Source organism: Peromyscus eremicus, chromosome 5 (genome assembly GCF_949786415.1).
Source record: "Peromyscus eremicus chromosome 5, PerEre_H2_v1, whole genome shotgun sequence".
NCBI lineage: Eukaryota > Metazoa > Chordata > Mammalia > Rodentia > Cricetidae > Peromyscus > Peromyscus eremicus.
In genome coordinates, this window is record NC_081420.1 from 98584893 (window position 1) to 98602411 (window position 17519).

General features: G+C 47.5%; 1 protein-coding gene across 1 annotated transcript; it reads left to right on the forward strand.

Moving 5' to 3' along the window:
• Window positions 1-680: 680 nt before the first annotated feature.
• Window positions 681-17217, forward strand: Dhodh (dihydroorotate dehydrogenase (quinone)). Its single transcript, XM_059264036.1, has 9 exons — window positions 681-754; window positions 2761-2973; window positions 4737-4936; window positions 6535-6617; window positions 14355-14542; window positions 14994-15107; window positions 15754-15907; window positions 16062-16221; window positions 16866-17217. The coding sequence occupies exons 1-9, from the start codon at window positions 734-736 to the stop codon at window positions 16918-16920; spliced, it is 1188 nt and encodes a 395-aa protein (XP_059120019.1). The 5' UTR covers window positions 681-733; the 3' UTR covers window positions 16921-17217.
• The last annotated feature ends 302 nt before the right edge of the window (window positions 17218-17519 follow it).

The window sequence follows — 17519 nt, forward strand, 5'->3', positions numbered from 1 at the left end:
TGGGTCCAACCATCTCTAGCCACAGTTCCAGAGGATTTAATGCCCTTTTCTGTACTCTGTGGACACTCAGGCACTTGAGTGCCGAGGCAGGAGGATTGTTAATTTTAGAGAAACATGGGCTACACAGTAAGACTGTCTCAAACATAAGAACCATATTTACTTATCAACACAGCAGCGTTTACTTTTTAAATTGCCAAGTAAAATGTTATGTATTTATGGTTTACAATGTGTTGACATGAGTGTGAGCTGTAAAACAGAATTAAGTTTTGTTTTAGGAAGGAGCCCACAAAGGTCATACCCAAGCGCTGGCATAAAGACAGTCATGCGGAACCTTCGGGCTGCATCGTCCTTAGTCTTTTCCTAAGGGCAGGGAAGCATTACAGTAGTGCACACAGCCGGGCGCTGGGGTTCCAGTCTGCAGACTTCAGAGGAGTCTGCGCCCCACTCCAGAGGCTTCTGGAAGCCTCTTCCTCACTGATGCACAGAAGGGAGGGTGTGGAATTTCAGACAAGCTCTGCGCAGTAGCGAGCGTTCCTCAGACGGCATGACAGTGGCAAAACAACATAGCGACGTACTAGGGGGACCGGATGGGAGGGACAGGGCTTCAGGCAGAGCGCACGCGTGAGACTGACCAATTAGCATCTAGGGACGGGGCTGGGCCGGCGATAGGTGGAGCCGAGCCGAGATTCTCCAATGGAGTGGAGGCAGAGGCGGGCCCAGTGGCCGAAGGAGAATGGCGTGGAGACACTTGAGAGTGAGTCTGCCGTGGGAGCTCGCGCGAAGTCGGGTCGCACGCTGGGAGAGGATGAGGCGGGGAGAGTGAAAGGCTGGGACCCTTGCTGTGTGGCCTGCACGTGTGTGCAGCGTAGGGGCATGCAGAAAAGCAAGCGTGCTGAGCGTGAGCGATCGCGGGCATTTTTTTTTTTTTAATTTGAACTAGTGTCGGGCCTCTGTAAGCGCGTGTCGTCTAGCATTGTGGAAAGGATCCAAGGCGGAATGAAATAAGACATGCGGCCACCCTTCCAGATCAAGTGTGGTTAGAATGGGAGCCCTGTGTGAAGAGACCTCAGTTGTGTCCCTGGTTTGGGAAAGAGTGCTCAGTTATTTTGCTTGACACGTGGGGCTTCTGCAGTCTCCCAGGAGGAGGGAAAATGAATACTTGGTTTGTTGTTCAGGCAAATCTGATCACACCCTCCACTTCCTTCTTTAGTGGACAAATTAAAAAATAAAATTATGTGTAGATGTGTATGTGTTTGTGTGTTTTTGTGTGTGGCGTGAGTGCAGGTGCTCTCTGAGACCAGATGTGCTGGAGCCCCTAAAGCTTGAGTTATAGGTGGTTGTGGTGAGCTGTCTGTATTTTGGCTAACATTCCTCTCTTTGCTCCTACCTCATTTTAAGCAATGCTTTCCTTTTAGTTCCAAACAGACTGCTTCCGCTACCTCATTCTCTGGCCCTTCTCATTGGCCCCCGCCACCTAGAGACCCCTTTTCCAACTTCTCCCTCCTCTTTAGCTTTTGTGTCCCTTTTGAAAGTCAGCTTTAACTTGTTTCCTCAAAATCCTTCCATTATGTTATTCCTTCATGTCTGTTTTCTTGGCTCTATATTTACAAGGCCATTAATTTGTCTCTTCATTAGATTACACTCTTCTGAAGGACAAGGACCAGGCCTGGTTAGCTTGCCTTTGGTGAAGGATTGAATGAATGCATTAGCTGCTTAGCATCTGGCAGTGATAATTATCACAAAGCATTGTGAACCGCTTCTGAGCTGGGGTAGTGGTTCTCTACCCAAAGTGTGAAGCTATGTTTATATTATACACAGGACATTTCAGGCCAGTAACCTTTTTAGGTATAATTTTAAAATATAAACACCATGTCCTAACTACAATATAAAGGTGTTTAAGCCTCTACTTAGAAGGTGTGCACTGGTATACAAACAGTACAGTATATCCTTCCTGGTGGGGTTTTAGGAACGGTGACTAATTCTTGGTAATGTTTTGGGTAAACAGTACAGTTGTCCTTAAGTTACAAGGTACCTATGTTCCTGGAAAAGTGTATGTAAACCATGTTGGGGGGGGGGGTAGTTGGTGTTTGTGTTGTGAACTACATAGCTTTCCCCTTGGTTCAGATAATAAGTTTTCTTTTCTTTTTTTTTTTTTTAAAGATTTATTTATTATGTATACAGTGTTCTGCCTGCATGCCAGAAGAGGGCACCAGATCTCATTACAGATAGTTGGGAGTCACCATGTGGTTGCTGGGAATTGAACTTATGACCTCTGGAAGAACAGCCAGTGCTCTTAACCGCTGAGCCATCTCTCCAGCCCCTGTTTTTTTTTTTTTTTTTTTTTTAAACCTACATAAATAGCAATAGCAAATTCAAACATAGTACAGTACATAGGGAAATTAGTGCGTTAGGTTTAATCAATGAGGAATATTGACAGGACTGATTTTCTCCACACCAAATCTATTAGCATTGTTCCCTCATTAACTAGTAAAAATTTTCCCATATGTCCCCTAGTGGGCAGTACTGCCTGTCTTGAAAATTCCCTGGCTGGTCCTTAGGAAAATATTCAGGGCTAGAACCTGTGTAAGTAGTGTAGATACTACATCTACAAAGGCTGGTGTGTAAGTGGGCAGGACATGAAGTGGGGGCAGTGTGAGCAGGGAAGGGCTGTCACTTCATGTAGATGGGTACAGGGTCAGGAAGGGTGCTGCAACCTGGCCTGATGGGGGTCCCCATGGAGCCTTTCTTTTTCCTCACTAGAAGCGGGCATTGGATGCAGCCATCATCCTTGGGGGTGGAGGATTTCTCTTCACCTCTTACCTGACAGCCATTGGCGATGACCATTTCTATGCTGATTATCTGATGCCGGCCCTGCAGAGGCTGCTAGACCCAGAGTCAGCCCACCGGCTAGCTGTTCGCTTCACGTCCCTGGGGCTCCTTCCTCGAGCTACATTTCAGGACTCTGACATGCTGGTAGGTGCTCCTGGGTCACCCTGTGTTACATTTAGGTATACAGGGAAGGTCACATGCTTCATCACTTTTGTACTTCTCTGCTTTTGAAAACCAGAGCTACAGGGTTTCAAGCAGCCGGAACCCGGAGCCTGGTCTGAGGAAGCATCTTTTATTCTGAGTTACACCTTGTACTTACAGAAGAACACTCACCACGTAGCCTATGCTTACAACTTTCATCCTTACAACTACTCTTTGAGCTAGGTCCTGTCTCAGTCTCATCTCCATCTACAGATCAGGAAACTGAGATATAGACTAAGTAAGGGACTTGCCCAAGGTCACACAGCTGCGAGGCAGGACCAGGATTCAAACCCGTGGAGTCTGACTCCAGTGTCCAACCTTGGCCACTAGCCTGCCTTGCTGAGATCCCTCTGTTGATCGGGGACATCTTCTGGAGTCATTAAACGGCTAAAGGCACAGTGTTAGCTGGTAAGGGCTGTCAGTTGTAGATGTTATATCCTCTGTCTGGGTAGGTATGAAGGGTCAGGGGGGCGCTGCAGCCTGGCCTGATGGGTCCTTCCCCCCCCCCCCCCCCCCACCAGAAGCAGGCCCTGGATGTAGTCATCATCCTCAGCAGGTCGAGGACTTAAGTCCTAGGCAACCTCCTGCCCCAGCCACCTTCAGCCACAACTCACTCCTCTGGCCTACCTGGCTCCATTTATGACAGAGCCAGTATGGCCCTTCTACTGTCTCTCTGAATGTTACCCTTTTTCTTTTGAGATGGATCCATGTTGTCCAGGTTGGTCTCGAACTTGTGGGCTCAAATGATTTCTGAAGCTCAGCTTCCTGAGGAAGTGGGACCATACAGTATGTGTCACGATGCCCAGTGGGTCCCTGCTCCTCAACAGCCGGGCCTGTTGATACTCTCAGCCCACTTCACCTTCCTCCATTAGTTCTTGCTGTTTCCTAAGTCTTTCCTAAGTTCTTTATCATGACTAGACTCTCCTAGGAGGGTGGGGGTGCTTTTGGAATGCTTGGCTGCCTGGGTTTAACCATAATCTCTGGGAAGTTTGACAGCACCCGGGCTCTGTCACGCAGCCAGGGTTGAGAACTGGCTTGAGGGTACCTCAAGGAGGGCCCGTTATACCTGAACCCCTCACCTCGTGATTCCCAAGTGCTGTGTGCACATTCTTACTTTCCTTGTGCTCTTTCTCATCTCCTGCGGATTTCAAGACCATGTGGCTTTTCCCTTGGGGACACTTACTTGACCTCTAAGAGGTGACTGGAGCCAGTACCAATGCCTGCAATGTCCTCCCTCCAACTCTCCATAGTGCCCATGGGCTGGCTTCTTGTCAGTTGTGGAGGAAGGGTCAGCTGGGGCTTGTAAGCTAGGCTGGTTACAGGCTTTGGTGTGGTGCTCACGGGTGTCAGAGTAGCATGACCTAAAGGCTGACACCAAGGACCCCTTCTCCTGCCCAGGTTGAGTAGATAAGAATGTATACTGTAAGTGTGCAAGACAGCACCTGTCTCTATTCACTTGTGGTGGGACACTGCCTCTCCCCCAGCCTTGAGACCTCGTGGTGTCAGACTCCAGCAGGCATCGGAAGCCCCTGCAGAGCGCTGATGCAGGTAGATACTTCAGAGTGTCCTTCCTCGCAAAGATCCCTATTCTGTGGGCCCAGTGATGCTTAGCAAGCTCCAGGGGAATTCTGATACAGGATGCTGGGATCCCTGCTGAGAACCACTTGGTGTAGCCTTGTATACCTCTGACCTTGTCTCCTTCCCAGGAAGTGAGAGTCCTGGGCCATAAATTCCGAAACCCAGTAGGGATTGCTGCAGGATTTGACAAGCACGGGGAAGCTGTGGACGGCCTCTACAAGCTGGGCTTTGGTTTTGTTGAGGTGGGAAGTGTGACTCCCCAGCCTCAGGAAGGAAACCCCAGACCCAGAGTGTTCCGACTTCGGGAGGATCAAGCTGTCATTAACAGGTAGGTGGTGGCTCAGTGTCAGAGGGCTATATCTCCTCCCCTGCTGGGATCCCTGAAATGGAAGACCTGCCTTCTGCTCTTCCCATATGATAGGTGGACTTTCTGTCATGTGGAATATCCAGGAGCCCTTTGAACACCCGTTGTGTACTAGGCAGCTCTTACCCCAACCTTGGGGAAGAAAAAAAACCCCTGGATTTTACCAGGTGTTCCCGCTGAGGTGTGGTGCTGGCGGCAAAGAACAGCGTGGGAAGGCTTGGGCTGTTCTGTTGGACTTCACAGTGTGTGCTTTTCTACATTGTTACTCCATTGCCCTTGTCCAGTGTTGGCCTATAAGAATATAATGATCTCACATGGAATCTGAAATGTTCTAATGACTACATTGAAAACTAGAAAAAGAAGTGAACTTGATAATATAATTATCATGATTTTTATCATAAACAATGTATTCTAAAGTCACTGTAACATACAGTCAATGTAAAAATAATTAATTAACTAGCCTCCTCCTTTATTGGCTTCTGCTCCTCCGGCACCCACGTGCCTTTTACTCTCACTTGGCCAGGGCTGGTGGCCACATGCTGTCAGCAGCCTTGGTACTACACAGGTGACCCTTGCTTTCCGTGAACAAGGGTGTGGTATTCCATATGGACAACTGCTCTTAGGAGGAGGAATCCTGCCGACTGTATGGAGTCTTGCCCTTCATTGTTCTGTGTGGTTAGTATAACCCTAAAGAGAAGACCTTTGTGCTTTTGCTGGAAGAGTTTTGGAGCACCTCCTTGTGGGGATTTTGAAGGGCCTGTGGCTGTGCTTCCTACTGCATGTTGCAGGAAACTTCTCTACAAGTCATGGATCTTTCTGCTGCAGTACAGGCAAGGACCGATGTCTTTAGGACTGGCCAGGCAAAATACTTGTGTTTCTGATTTGACTGTTACAGGTGACTTCGGGTCTTAGGGTGATGGTACTTGATAGAGTCCCATGGGACAGGGAGTGGTGAGGGACAGGCGCCTGTGCTCTTGGGCACCTGCACACTTAACCTTCTTGCTCATGTATGTGTTACGTGTTTGGTATAGGCATGCAGAAGGGATGGGTGAGTGTTTACTGTGCCAGCAGGTCCACATGCTACTGTCCATGCTGTGTTGCTGTGGCTGCAAGCAACAAAGTGATGTAACCAGACCCCATTCGCTGTCATTCTTGTCACTGGGACAAAACAGCACCAAAAAGCCGCTTATGGAAGGGAGGGTTCATTTTGGCTCACGGTCTGAGGGGACAAGCCCTCCTGGTGGCAGGAGCCTGAGGCAGAGGGTCACTTTGCACCAGTGAAGGATGCCGGCTCGGGTCACTTTCTCCTTCTTCCTCAGTTTGGGATGTGAGCCCATGGGATGGTGCTGCCCATGTCCATGCTGGGTCTTCCCTGTTCCGTTCAACCTTCCTGGAAACAGTCTTACAGACACACCAGAGGTGTGTTTCCATGGTGATTCTAAATCACATCCAGTTGATGGTGATGAGTAACCAGCGGCGAGAGCATGGAAATGGTCTCGGGTGCCTTTTCCGAACTATCACCTTCTAACTCCACCCCCTCCCTGTGGGTTTATGTGCACCAGGTACGGATTCAACAGCCACGGGCTCTCAGTGGTGGAACAGAGGCTGCGGGCCAGACAGCAGAAGCAGACTAAGCTCACTGCAGGTAAAGTCAGGTGCTGCGGGAGGGTTGTTCTTCCTCTATTACAGAGAAACATGGGGAAAAACGTGGGGAGGGCACATGATTCAGGAACAGGAAACAAACAACAAACAAACAATAAAAAGCATACAAAGCAACTCAGGCTCTCCTTGTTTGGAGAAAAACTAGAAAAAGAAGTGAACTTGATAATTATCATGATTTTTATCATAAACAATGTATTCTAAAGTCACTGTAACATGCAATCAATGTAAAATAATTAATTAACTAGCCTCCTCCTTTTATTGGCTTCTGCTCCTCCAGCACCCACGTGCCTTTTACTTCCTCTCACTTGGCCAGGGCTGGTGGCCACATGCTGTCAGCAGCCTTGGTACTACACAGGTGACCCTTGCTTTCCGTGAACAAGGATGTGGTATTCCATATGGACAGCTGCTCTTAGCTGTCCACCACAGCCTCAAAGGTCTTAAGCAAATGCCCTAATTCAGCAGAGCCTTGCTGGTCTCAGGCACCCATAGAACCTGGGTGTTCCTAACTTGGGGGCTTGGAGATCAGCAGAGAGCATGTGTGGAGCTAAGACGTGACCCGAGTGCATCTTCCCACATCCTCCCTGCATCCTTCTGTTCACTGTGTAAATAGCGTGTATTAGTTCGGGGAGAGCTAAAGAGGAGAGTTGTCACACTCCTCCCCACTAGGGGGCCAATTGTCCTCAGGACTCACTTTAGAAACAGCCATCACCTATGGTGACTTTTCGTGGAGATGTTCCAGTTTGTCCTCTGTGGTCTGCTCTGCTCTCTGAGGTGCATTTTGGGGTCAAAGCCCTGGGTGGTGGCCCCTTTGCTGCCCATGGCTCCCCAAGTGCCCTCGGCAGTCCATGGAGGCTTTTCTCCTTTGCCTCTGGAACGCCATCAGGAGGTCTTAGTCTCATTCGATAGCCTCATGGTGTGACGACTAAGCCAAGGACTTCTGCATTTATCTGAGGAGCTAAGGAAGAAAGGGCTGAAGCGTTTGGCAAGTTCAGATGGTGGGAGCAGGGAATGGCAGTGTTTAAAAACCCCTGGCTCTGACAGAACCAGACCCTGCCAGCCCTGCAGAACCGTGAAGGTCTGAACATGATGTCCGTGGTTTGTGGTGTTCTGCCTCCCGCCTTCCATTTCTTCTTGTTAATGCCCGCAGTGCTCTGTGTGCTACCCTTATCGCCCATTCACCCGTGTCCACCCTTCACCCTCAGTCTGTGCCCTCACATTCACTGGAGTGAGGTCACGTCCTGTGTCCGTGCTCTGCCCACATGTGTCTGCTGGCAGCTCGCAGCCTCATGGAAACTTTTTGCTAGGAGTGAGGGCAAGTTCTGTGTCTGTGCTCTGCCCACATGTGTCTGCTGGCAGCTGACAGCCTCATAGAAACCTTTGGCTAGTGCCATGCCCAGGAACACGAGTTGAGAGAAGAGATGGTGCTCTGTGTAGAGTCGTACAGCCTTCCTGACTCCAGAATCGTGTCACTGTGGGCAGGTAAGCACTAAGGGAAGGCCCAGTTACCTCATGAAAGCCATACTCTTGATCCACTGTACTTGTGCTCAAGCTCACAAGTGATCCTGGCTTGCCGAGTGCTAGGCTTGAGAAGCTTCGAGACCACTTAGGAAATTAGTTACACAAATCTTACTTTTAAGCTGATGTCCATGAAGGTGACCGGCTGTGAGAAGGTGGTTAGCAGTATGGGATGTTGCTTGTGTCCTCCCTGGCCTGGCATGTATGAGCTGACTTGGTGTTCTGGTGTGCACTGGAGCAGCAGATGGACAGCAGCCCGGGCCACTGATATGCTAGGAGTTGTGAAAAAGCTGAATCCAGTAACCTCCTTTCTGTCACAGACAGTAGGAGTTTGAAAGAGCACTCTTCTAGAGGCTTGGCCTTTTGCGTGTGACGGGGCAGGTGTGAGTAATTATGCCCAGGCCCCAGGAATGTCCTGGGGCTGTGGAGATGTATAATCACCCTAATTATTTTCTCAGAGAACTAAAAAGGTTTATTATACACCTCCATCTACCTTTTAGGCATGATAGTTGAAAATGTCTTTTAGCGTTTCCCTGTGTAGCTCAGGCTGGCCTCAGACTTACAGCAATCCTCCTGCAGGCTGAATCCCCATGTGTGGCTTCCAGTGTTTTATACTCTTATTTGTTTTTAACCATTTCCCATACAGTCTCTTGACCAAGGCTCATGAGATTCATGTTGCTCTTGCTGACATGCCTATCAATGCATGCCTGCTCTCACTTTTATTACCTCCCCCAACAACCCCCGCATATATATATATATATATATATATTTAACTTTTGCAAGGCACTGATCTATGAGTACAGCAGAATGTCTTTAGGAGTTATTTTATTGCTGTGTTCCTTTAACAGAACAGTAGTATTTGGTTTTCCCCTGGGTCCCTGACCTGTCTGGTCTCAGATCCTGGCCACCCAAGCAGTGTTGAGGTTGGGTTCCATCTCATGGTGTGGGCCTTAAGTCCAGTCAGGTATTGGCTGGTTACTTCCACAAGCTTTGTGCTACTATTTCACTAGTGAGTCTTACAGGCAGGTCACCGTAGATCAAAAGATTTGTAGCTGGGTTGGTGTTTACCTTTCTCCTTCGGTAGCGTGCAGAGTACCTTCCAGTGCCGTGGGCACTAGACCAGAGGGAAGAAGACTGTAGGTAGGCCCCAGCTCATCTTCTCCATATTCAGTGACTTGTGTAGGTGTTGTCTATAGCAATAGGGTCTTGCTGTCAGTTTGTGGAGAACAACCAGTAGCTTTGGCAGTAGCCTGGGTTGTTTGGGGGTTCTCATGAGGCCCCTTTGGCCAACAACTTCTTTGAAAATCTGGTTGATTTCTGCACTAAAACTATCTGGCTCTGGGTATTTTTTGGTTGGGAGATTTTTAATGACTGTTCCTATTTCTCTAGGGGTTATAGGTCTGTTCACATTGCTTATCTGATCTTGATTTAGCTTTGATAGATGGTGTATAGTGAGAAAATTATCCATTTATTTTCAGTTTTCAATTTGGTGGAGTCCAGTTGTTAAAATATGTCCCTATGATTCTTCGGATTTCCTTGGTGTCTGTTGTTATGTCCTCCTTTTCATCTCTAGTTTTGTTAATTTGGATCTCCCCTCTTTACCTTTTAATTAATTAGGCTAAAGGTTTGTCAATCTGACTGAGTTTCCCAAAGAACCAACTCTTTTTTAAAAAATTTTTATTTATTTATTATTTTTTTTAATGCCGAATGCCATTTATTGAAGGAGGGAGGAGGTCTTAAATACAGGCTTACAGCACAATGGGTGAACCTCGGAGGGCAGAAGTTCGCTACCGGTGTTTTACAATCTCGCATCTAAGCAGTTAACGCCCAATATGCAGGATACACAGACAAGGAACTTCCCTTAAGCATTCAGGAGGGTGGAACCCAGCAGGGAATTAGTATAGGCTGGATATCAAGGTCAAGGTCAGCAAACAAGGCAACAGTTACCCAAAACGGGGGCCAGGGACCTACAGGTCCCCCTTTTACTAAAAAATGAGCTTCTGACTTAGGTTGCATGGGACGTCAGCAGGTCACATTACCCGTCATGGAGACATCTGCCCAGGGCACACAGGCGCTCTGTCTTAGGTTGGTGAGTGTCCCCTGGGTATTACCTGTCTCTGAATACTCATTATCATACAGGCTCAATCATGTGTGAGTTGCAGAGTTAACTGCTGCCAAAGATCTCAAAGTGGCGCTGGGCTTGCAATCTGTGTGTTTGACACAGAAAAGACCAACAGAAGTCCTAACTCACCCATAGCCAGTAGGCTAAAGGCAACTGAGCCATTCCCTTCCTTAACGAGCTTTACTACAAATTGGAGTCCTTGTAAGATGGTATCCCAAAAGCAAATGGAACTTGAGTTTATAAATTTACAATTTTCAAAGCCAATTGAAATGTATATAACTATTGAATTAAATTTATCATGCCCAATAGAATGAAAGATTAACTAACTGTGGTAGCTACTTTTGCTGCCAGGGTCTCTGCTGTGCTAGCTCTAGTAACCAATTATGAAATGGTAATCCCAGAAACAGTAGCAGTGGTGGCTGCCACTGCTATAACAGCAACAACAGCAGTAGCAATGTCAAATTCTCTTCTGGAGCGTGTGGGTATCCACTGGCATGGATACAACTCCAGGAACACGAACCACCAAGGCCCATTTTTCTTGATCCCAGCATGACTTAAGCTGGCAGCTCTGCAAAAGAATAACTAAGAACCATAAAGAAAAAACAAACAGCACACAAGGAGCAGAACTAATGGTCTCGTAATGGCTGCATTCAGGCTCATAAATTTTAAGGTATCTTTAAAGGGGGCTAAATGAATTTCAGGAGGCCAATAAATGTTGTATAGAACCACTCTTGAAAAGTAGGTACTACACCAGCTTGAAGAGGGTTGTGAAAATGAAAAGGCTTAGCTGGCATGCTACTGTTAACAGATGGAGGCCAGTGACCTTCAAAGTTATCCTTAATCTCCAAGGTGTCTGGGTGACACAGAACCAACTCTTTATTTCACTGTTTCTTTCCATTATTTTTGTTTGTTTTTTTCTTTTTCTTTTTCTTTCCTTTTTTTTTTTTTTTTTTTTTTTTTTTTTTTTGAGACAGGGTTTCTCCATATAGTTTTGCTGCCTGTCCTGGATCTCTCTCTGTAGACCAGGCTGGCCTCAAGCTCACAGAGATCCACCTGGCTCTGCCTCCCGAGTGCTGAGATTAAAGGCGTGCACCACCACTGCCCAGCAAATTTTTTTCTTTTCTTTTTGTTTGTTTGTTTCTATTTTGTTGATTTCAGCCCTGAGTTTGTTTATTTCTTGTCATCTACTCCTTTTGGGTGTGATTTCTTCTTTTTGTTCTAGAGCTTTCAGGTGTGCTGTTAAGTTACTAGTATGAGATCTCTCCAATTTATTTATGTAGGCACTTAGTGCTATATAAAGTTTTGTTTTTTTGTTTTGTCTTGACCTGTTTTTCATGCAGTAGTGAGTTGTTCAGTTTTCATGAGTTTGTAAGCTTTCTGTTGTTGTTGATATCCAGCTTTAATCTGTGGTGGTCTGATAGGATAACAGGGTATTATTTCAATATTCTTGTATCTTTTGATACTTGGTTGCTGAGTATATGGTCAGTTTTGGAGACAGTTCCATGAGGTGCTAAGAAGAAGGTATATTCTTTTGTGTTTGGGTGAAATGGTCTGTAAAATTAGGTCCATTTGGTTTGTGACATCATTTAGCTACAGCATTTCTTTGTTTAGTTTTTGTGTGGATGACCTGTCTATTGGCAAGAGTGGGGGTATTGAAGTCTCCCATTATGTGTGTGTGAGGGATCAATATCTGATTTAAGCTGTAGCATAGTTTGTTTTATGAACTTGGGTGCCCTTGTGTTTGGTGCATAGATGTTTAGAATTTCAATGTCCCCTTGGTGGGTTTTTCCTTTGATGAATATGTAGTTTCCTTTCCTATCTCTTTTGATTAGTTTTGGTTTGAAGTCTATTTTGTCATATATTAAAATGACTACACCCATTTGCTTCCTTGGTCCATTTGCTTAGAATATCTTTTTCCATTCTTTTACTCTGAGGTGATGTCTATCCTCAATGTTAAAGTATGTTTCTTGGATGCAGTAGAAGGATGGATACTGTTTTTGAACCCAATCCATTAGTCTGTGTCTTTTTATTGGGAAATTGAGGCCATTGATATCAATGTTTGTTGATTCCTGTTATATTGTTGTTAAGGTGTGGGTCCCCCAGTTCTTTTGGTTTGTTGGTCTTAGATTATTTATTCCTTGTGTTTTGGAGTGGTTAACCTCTTCAGGTTGAAGTTTTCCTTGTAGCACCTTCGATAGAGCTGGATTTGTGATTGAAAGTTTTGCTGGATATAGTAGTCTGGGCTGGTATTTGTGGTAGAGCATTTGTCCAGGCCCTTCTGGCTTTTAGAGTCTCTATTGAAAAGTCAGGAATGAGTCTAATAGGCTTGTCTGCCTTTAGATGTTATCTGGTCGTCTTCTCTTGCAGCTTTTGCTAGACTTTCTCTGTTCTATACATTTTTATATTATTATTATTATGTGTTGTGGGGAATTTATTTTTGGGTCCAATCTATTTGGTGTTCTACTTGCTTCTTGTACCATGATAGGCACTTCCTATCAAGTTAGGTAACTTTTCATCTTTGATTTTGTTGAAAATATTTTCTGTGCCTTTGACTTGGGTTTCTTCTTTTTCTATCCCTATTACTCATAGATTTGGTCTTTTCATAGTGTCCTAGATTTCCTGGATGTGTTGTGCCTGGATTTTCTTTTCAGATTTAACATTTTTTTGACTGAGGTATATTTTTCTCCTATCTTGCCTTCAACGCTTGTGATTCCCTCTTCCATCGCTTTTATAATTTTGGTGAGGCTTGCTTCTGTGGTTTCTGTTCTAGTTCCTCAATTTTTCATTTCCAACTTTACCTCAGTCTGGGCTTTCTTTAGTTATTCTGTTTCCTCTTTCATGTGTTGAACGGTTTTCTTCGTTTCATTCCACTGTTTGTGTTTTCATTAATGGGTTTATTCAGACCCTCTTTAAGGAACTTGAGTGTGTTCATAACAGCTGTTCTGAGATCCTTGTCTTGTGTTTCACTATACTGCATTCTCAGGGCCTGCTGTGGTAGGGTTGCTGGGCTCTAGTGGAGACATGTTGTCCTGGCTGTTTCTGGGTTTTTATGCTGGCGTCTAGGCATCTGGGTTTGAGATGACTGTAATTCTAGGTGCTGATATCTGGTCTTGTCTTTGTTGGGGTAATGATCAGTTTCTTGGTTCCTGTTACCCTCCCACAGGAGAGTGTGGTGACTTTGGGTTGCCTGGTAGGAAGTGTTTCTGAGATCCTGTCAGGTGTGGCCACTGGTGGTCCTGGGTAGAAAGTGTTTCTAGGCTTTGGGAGCTGACCCTAAGGAATGAGGATGGGCTAGAAAGGGGTGGTGGCAAGAGGGTCCATAGGAGGGAGGAAAGCTGGGTGTGTCACCAGGGTCTGCGCAGACCCCTGGGAATGAGGACAGAGAGGAAGGAGAGGACACAGTAGTTGATCTGCTACAAAGCTGGGATAAGACTGGGGGATTGGAATTGGAGGACAGAGGGAGAGTGAGGATCATGGACCGACCCCCTGGCCAGTGGGGTTGTAGGGTTCCCAGGGAGTGCCTCCTTGAGCCACAGCTGTGACAAAGGATAGGGTGGTGGAGGAAGCCTGTAGAGATCTGTGTGATCTGCTGGGGATACCCTTCTTAATTATGCTAAGTATGTGCTGTGCCTCTGAGATACAATCTCCATAGCCCTGCATTTTTTTGTTTGTTTGTTTTTTTGAGATAGGGTCTCATGTAGCCCAGGTTGGCCTTGAACTTGCTATGTTGCTGAGGATGACCTTGAACTTTTTCTTACCTACACCTCCTGAGAACTGAGATTACAAGCACTCACCATGCCCAGCTTCCTACTGTTTTTCTGTTTTTTTCCTAGTATTTAGGCTTCTAATTCCTCCATTTAAAATTTAAAAGATAAAAGGCTTAGTATGCCGGAAGTATCCTGGTAGGTGTGCACACTGGCCATTTAGAGATTATGAACTGGTTCTCCGTCATCAGGCAGCAGCCCCAGGAATGAATGTTTCACCTCTGTCAGCTGCTTCAGGAAAGTTCAGATTCAGGGGAGTCCATCCTGTACTCAAAGTGTTGCCTGGGAAACTGTGGGGACACACTGTTGATATTCACAGATGGGCTGCCTCTGGGAATAAACCTGGGGAAGAATAAGACTTCGGTGGATGCTGCTGCAGACTATGTAGAGGGTGTTCGTGTCCTGGGCCCCTTGGCTGACTACCTGGTGGTAAACGTGTCCAGTCCCAACACTGCTGGTCTGAGGAGCCTACAGGGAAAGACTGAGCTGCGCCGCCTGCTGGCCAAGGTGTGTCATTACACCATCGCATGTTCCTTTGGCCATCCAGTCCCTACTCCTTTTCAATCTTCAGGTGAAGGTTCAGGACCACTGAGGAGAAGCTGTTCTTCACATCTAGGCTAGGACTCCTCATCACACTTTTTCCAAGCACCCTCTCCTCTCTCACAGCCCCAGTCATATGCAGTAGGCAGTTAACTGCTATAAAACCACAAGCAGCCAGAGCAGGCACGTCTCTCCTGTATCACTCCGTGTGCAGCACTGTGTGGGAACGGGATTACTTCTCACTGCACAGTACTTGTGACATATACCCTTGCTTGTTTTCAGGGATAAAATCAAAACCCTTGAGCAGTTATCCCAAGGGGAGAGATTGCTTGTGCTCTAGTTGGCCGTATGTGAGAATGCTGATCTGCACTGCTGGGTATGGGCTGGCTGGGGTCTCATCTCTGGCTTGTCAACCCAGGTGCTGCAGGAGAGGGACGCCCTGAAGGGCTTGCGGAAGCCAGCCGTGCTGGTGAAGATCGCCCCTGACCTCACGGCCCAGGACAAGGAGGACATTGCCAGTGTGGCCAGAGAGGTTTGAGTCAGGGTGGTCCAGGGCAGGGTGGGGTGGCCTTCATTGTCCACTGCTGCTGGGATGACACAGAACGGCATGGTTGGTGACTTCCTCAGTGTGAGGTGGAAGGCTAGTCAGCTGGCTGTCATTGTATAGTTCATCTGGTGGCAAACTGACTTTGAAAACATATTTGCTGCATCTTTTTTCTTGGTTCTGATCCGTCTTCATCCAGAAAGTCTAAGGCCTGTGCTGGCCTCTCTGCCAGTCTCAGCTGGGACTAGAATGTTGTCTGTCCCTTTTCAGCTGGTCCAAACACCAGGCTTCTATGGCTAAAGAGGGTAGTAGGAACATAGTCCAGCAGTCCTGGATTTAAATCCTGGTTCTACTACATACTCCCTGAGGGCCTCAGATAAGACACCCAGACAGCTTGTTCTAAGGGTCAAACCCTGCTCAGGTACGGTGATGGGCTCAATGTGAGACACTACTGAGTCACACTGAGAGGCTCAATCTCATAGCTTCTCCAGTCAAGATGTAGGTGAGGCCTGTGAGGGTCTTGCTCTGCAGAACTGGTCCCTGGCCTGGTGGCTGCTTCAGTCCTCAAAAGAAACAGTTTCTATGAGTCCCTCAGATCCATGGCTTAAGGCTCTTTCTCCGTCTCACGCTGCAGCTGGGCATCGATGGACTGATTGTCACAAACACCACAGTGAGTCGCCCTTCTGGCCTCCAAGGTGCCCTCCGCTCTGAGACGGGAGGACTGAGTGGGAAGCCACTCCGAGATCTGTCGACCCAGACCATCCGGGAGATGTACACCCTCACTCAAGGCAAGGCTTGTGAGGCCCTGTTTCTGCCCCGGTCCACAGTGTTTGCTGAGAGCCCTGGTTCTCTCCTCATCCGCTGTGTCTGCTGGGACTGAGGGCTGGTGGAGACCGGAGTCCTTACCCCGCCCTCCTGGCCTTGTTCTGTGCTTCTCTCCAGGCAGGATTCCCATTATCGGGGTTGGTGGTGTGAGCAGTGGGCAGGACGCGCTGGAGAAGATCCAGGCGGGGGCCTCCCTGGTGCAGTTGTACACGGCCCTCACCTTCCTGGGGCCACCTGTCGTGGTCAGGGTCAAGCGTGAGCTGGAGGCGCTTCTAAAGTGAGTGGGGCTTGTTGCAGCTTGAGACCGGGAAGTTGGTCGGAGAGGTGAATTAGAAAGTGACACTACGCCGGGCGGTGGTGGCGCACGCCTTTAATCCCAGCACTTGGGAGGCAGAGGCAGGCGGATCTCTGTGAGTTTGAGGCCAGCCTGGGCTACAGAGTGAGTTCCAGGAGAGGTGCAAAGCTACACAGAGAAACCCTGTCTCAAAAAAAAAAAAAAAAAAAAGTGACACTTGACATTGCTCTACCGTGCACTCCCAGGGGGCTGGAGGGAAACACTGACGGCAGGGTGGGAGGATTTCTCTGCTGCACCTTTGACCAAGGACAAACAGCGCCCAGGGAATTCGGAATGCTTCTGAGGCAGTGCTCGGGACAAGGAATTGCCACTTGCTCAGGGACCAGGGATAGGGGAGTCCTAGCAGGATGAAGCAGGGAGTGAATTTACATTTGCATCCGGGAGCTGCAGGGTATCAAGTCACTTCCCTTCCTGAAGTCACAGAAGACCTGGCTGGACATAGGTGCAGGGGCCTGGGTGAGGGCAGAGTAGTGGTCGTAAGGTGTGTTGGGTGGGATGGTGTGGTAAGCAGCATGCTCGTGGCGAGTGTGGGCTTCCTGAGGACAGGCTACCTGTTTTCTTTCCAGAGAGCAGGGTTTTAACACAGTCACAGATGCCATTGGAGCAGATCATCGGAGGTGACGGATCCTGCCAGACGCCCCTCCAGAACGTGACCACCAACTCAAGCAAGCCTGTGGCTGTGTCATGAGAGGAAGATCTGTCTCAAGCCATGTCCCTTGAACTATGGGCTAGCTGGACTGCACACGCCAGTCATGGGTGTCACTAGACAGTGAAGGCTTTTTCTGATCACTCGATGAGACTGTAAACTGTCACTTTCTGGGTCTAAGTCCTGGGATCCCTCAGTATCATAAGGACATTGGCCCTTTGGGAGGAAAAATCATGGAGAAAATAAAGCTACTTAAACCTGTTTTAAAATCATGTCCCTTCCTGGGGGGTTAGGTCTCTGCCCAGATGCTGAAGGTCTTTCTGGGCCCTTACTTCCTGGTCTGCAGAGGGGCTTCCCAGGACTCTGCCTTTCAGTTGACTTAATTTATTTTACATTTCTGACTTTATTTTGAGAATATTTCAAACACGGTCAAAAGTTGCAGGAATAGTCAGTGAAGTCTATGTGTCCTTCATTTTGATCCACCAGGGGTCACCATTTGTCACAGTGGCTTCTCTAGCCTTCTCTTTCTCTGCACACACACACACACACACATACACACACACACACACAGAGA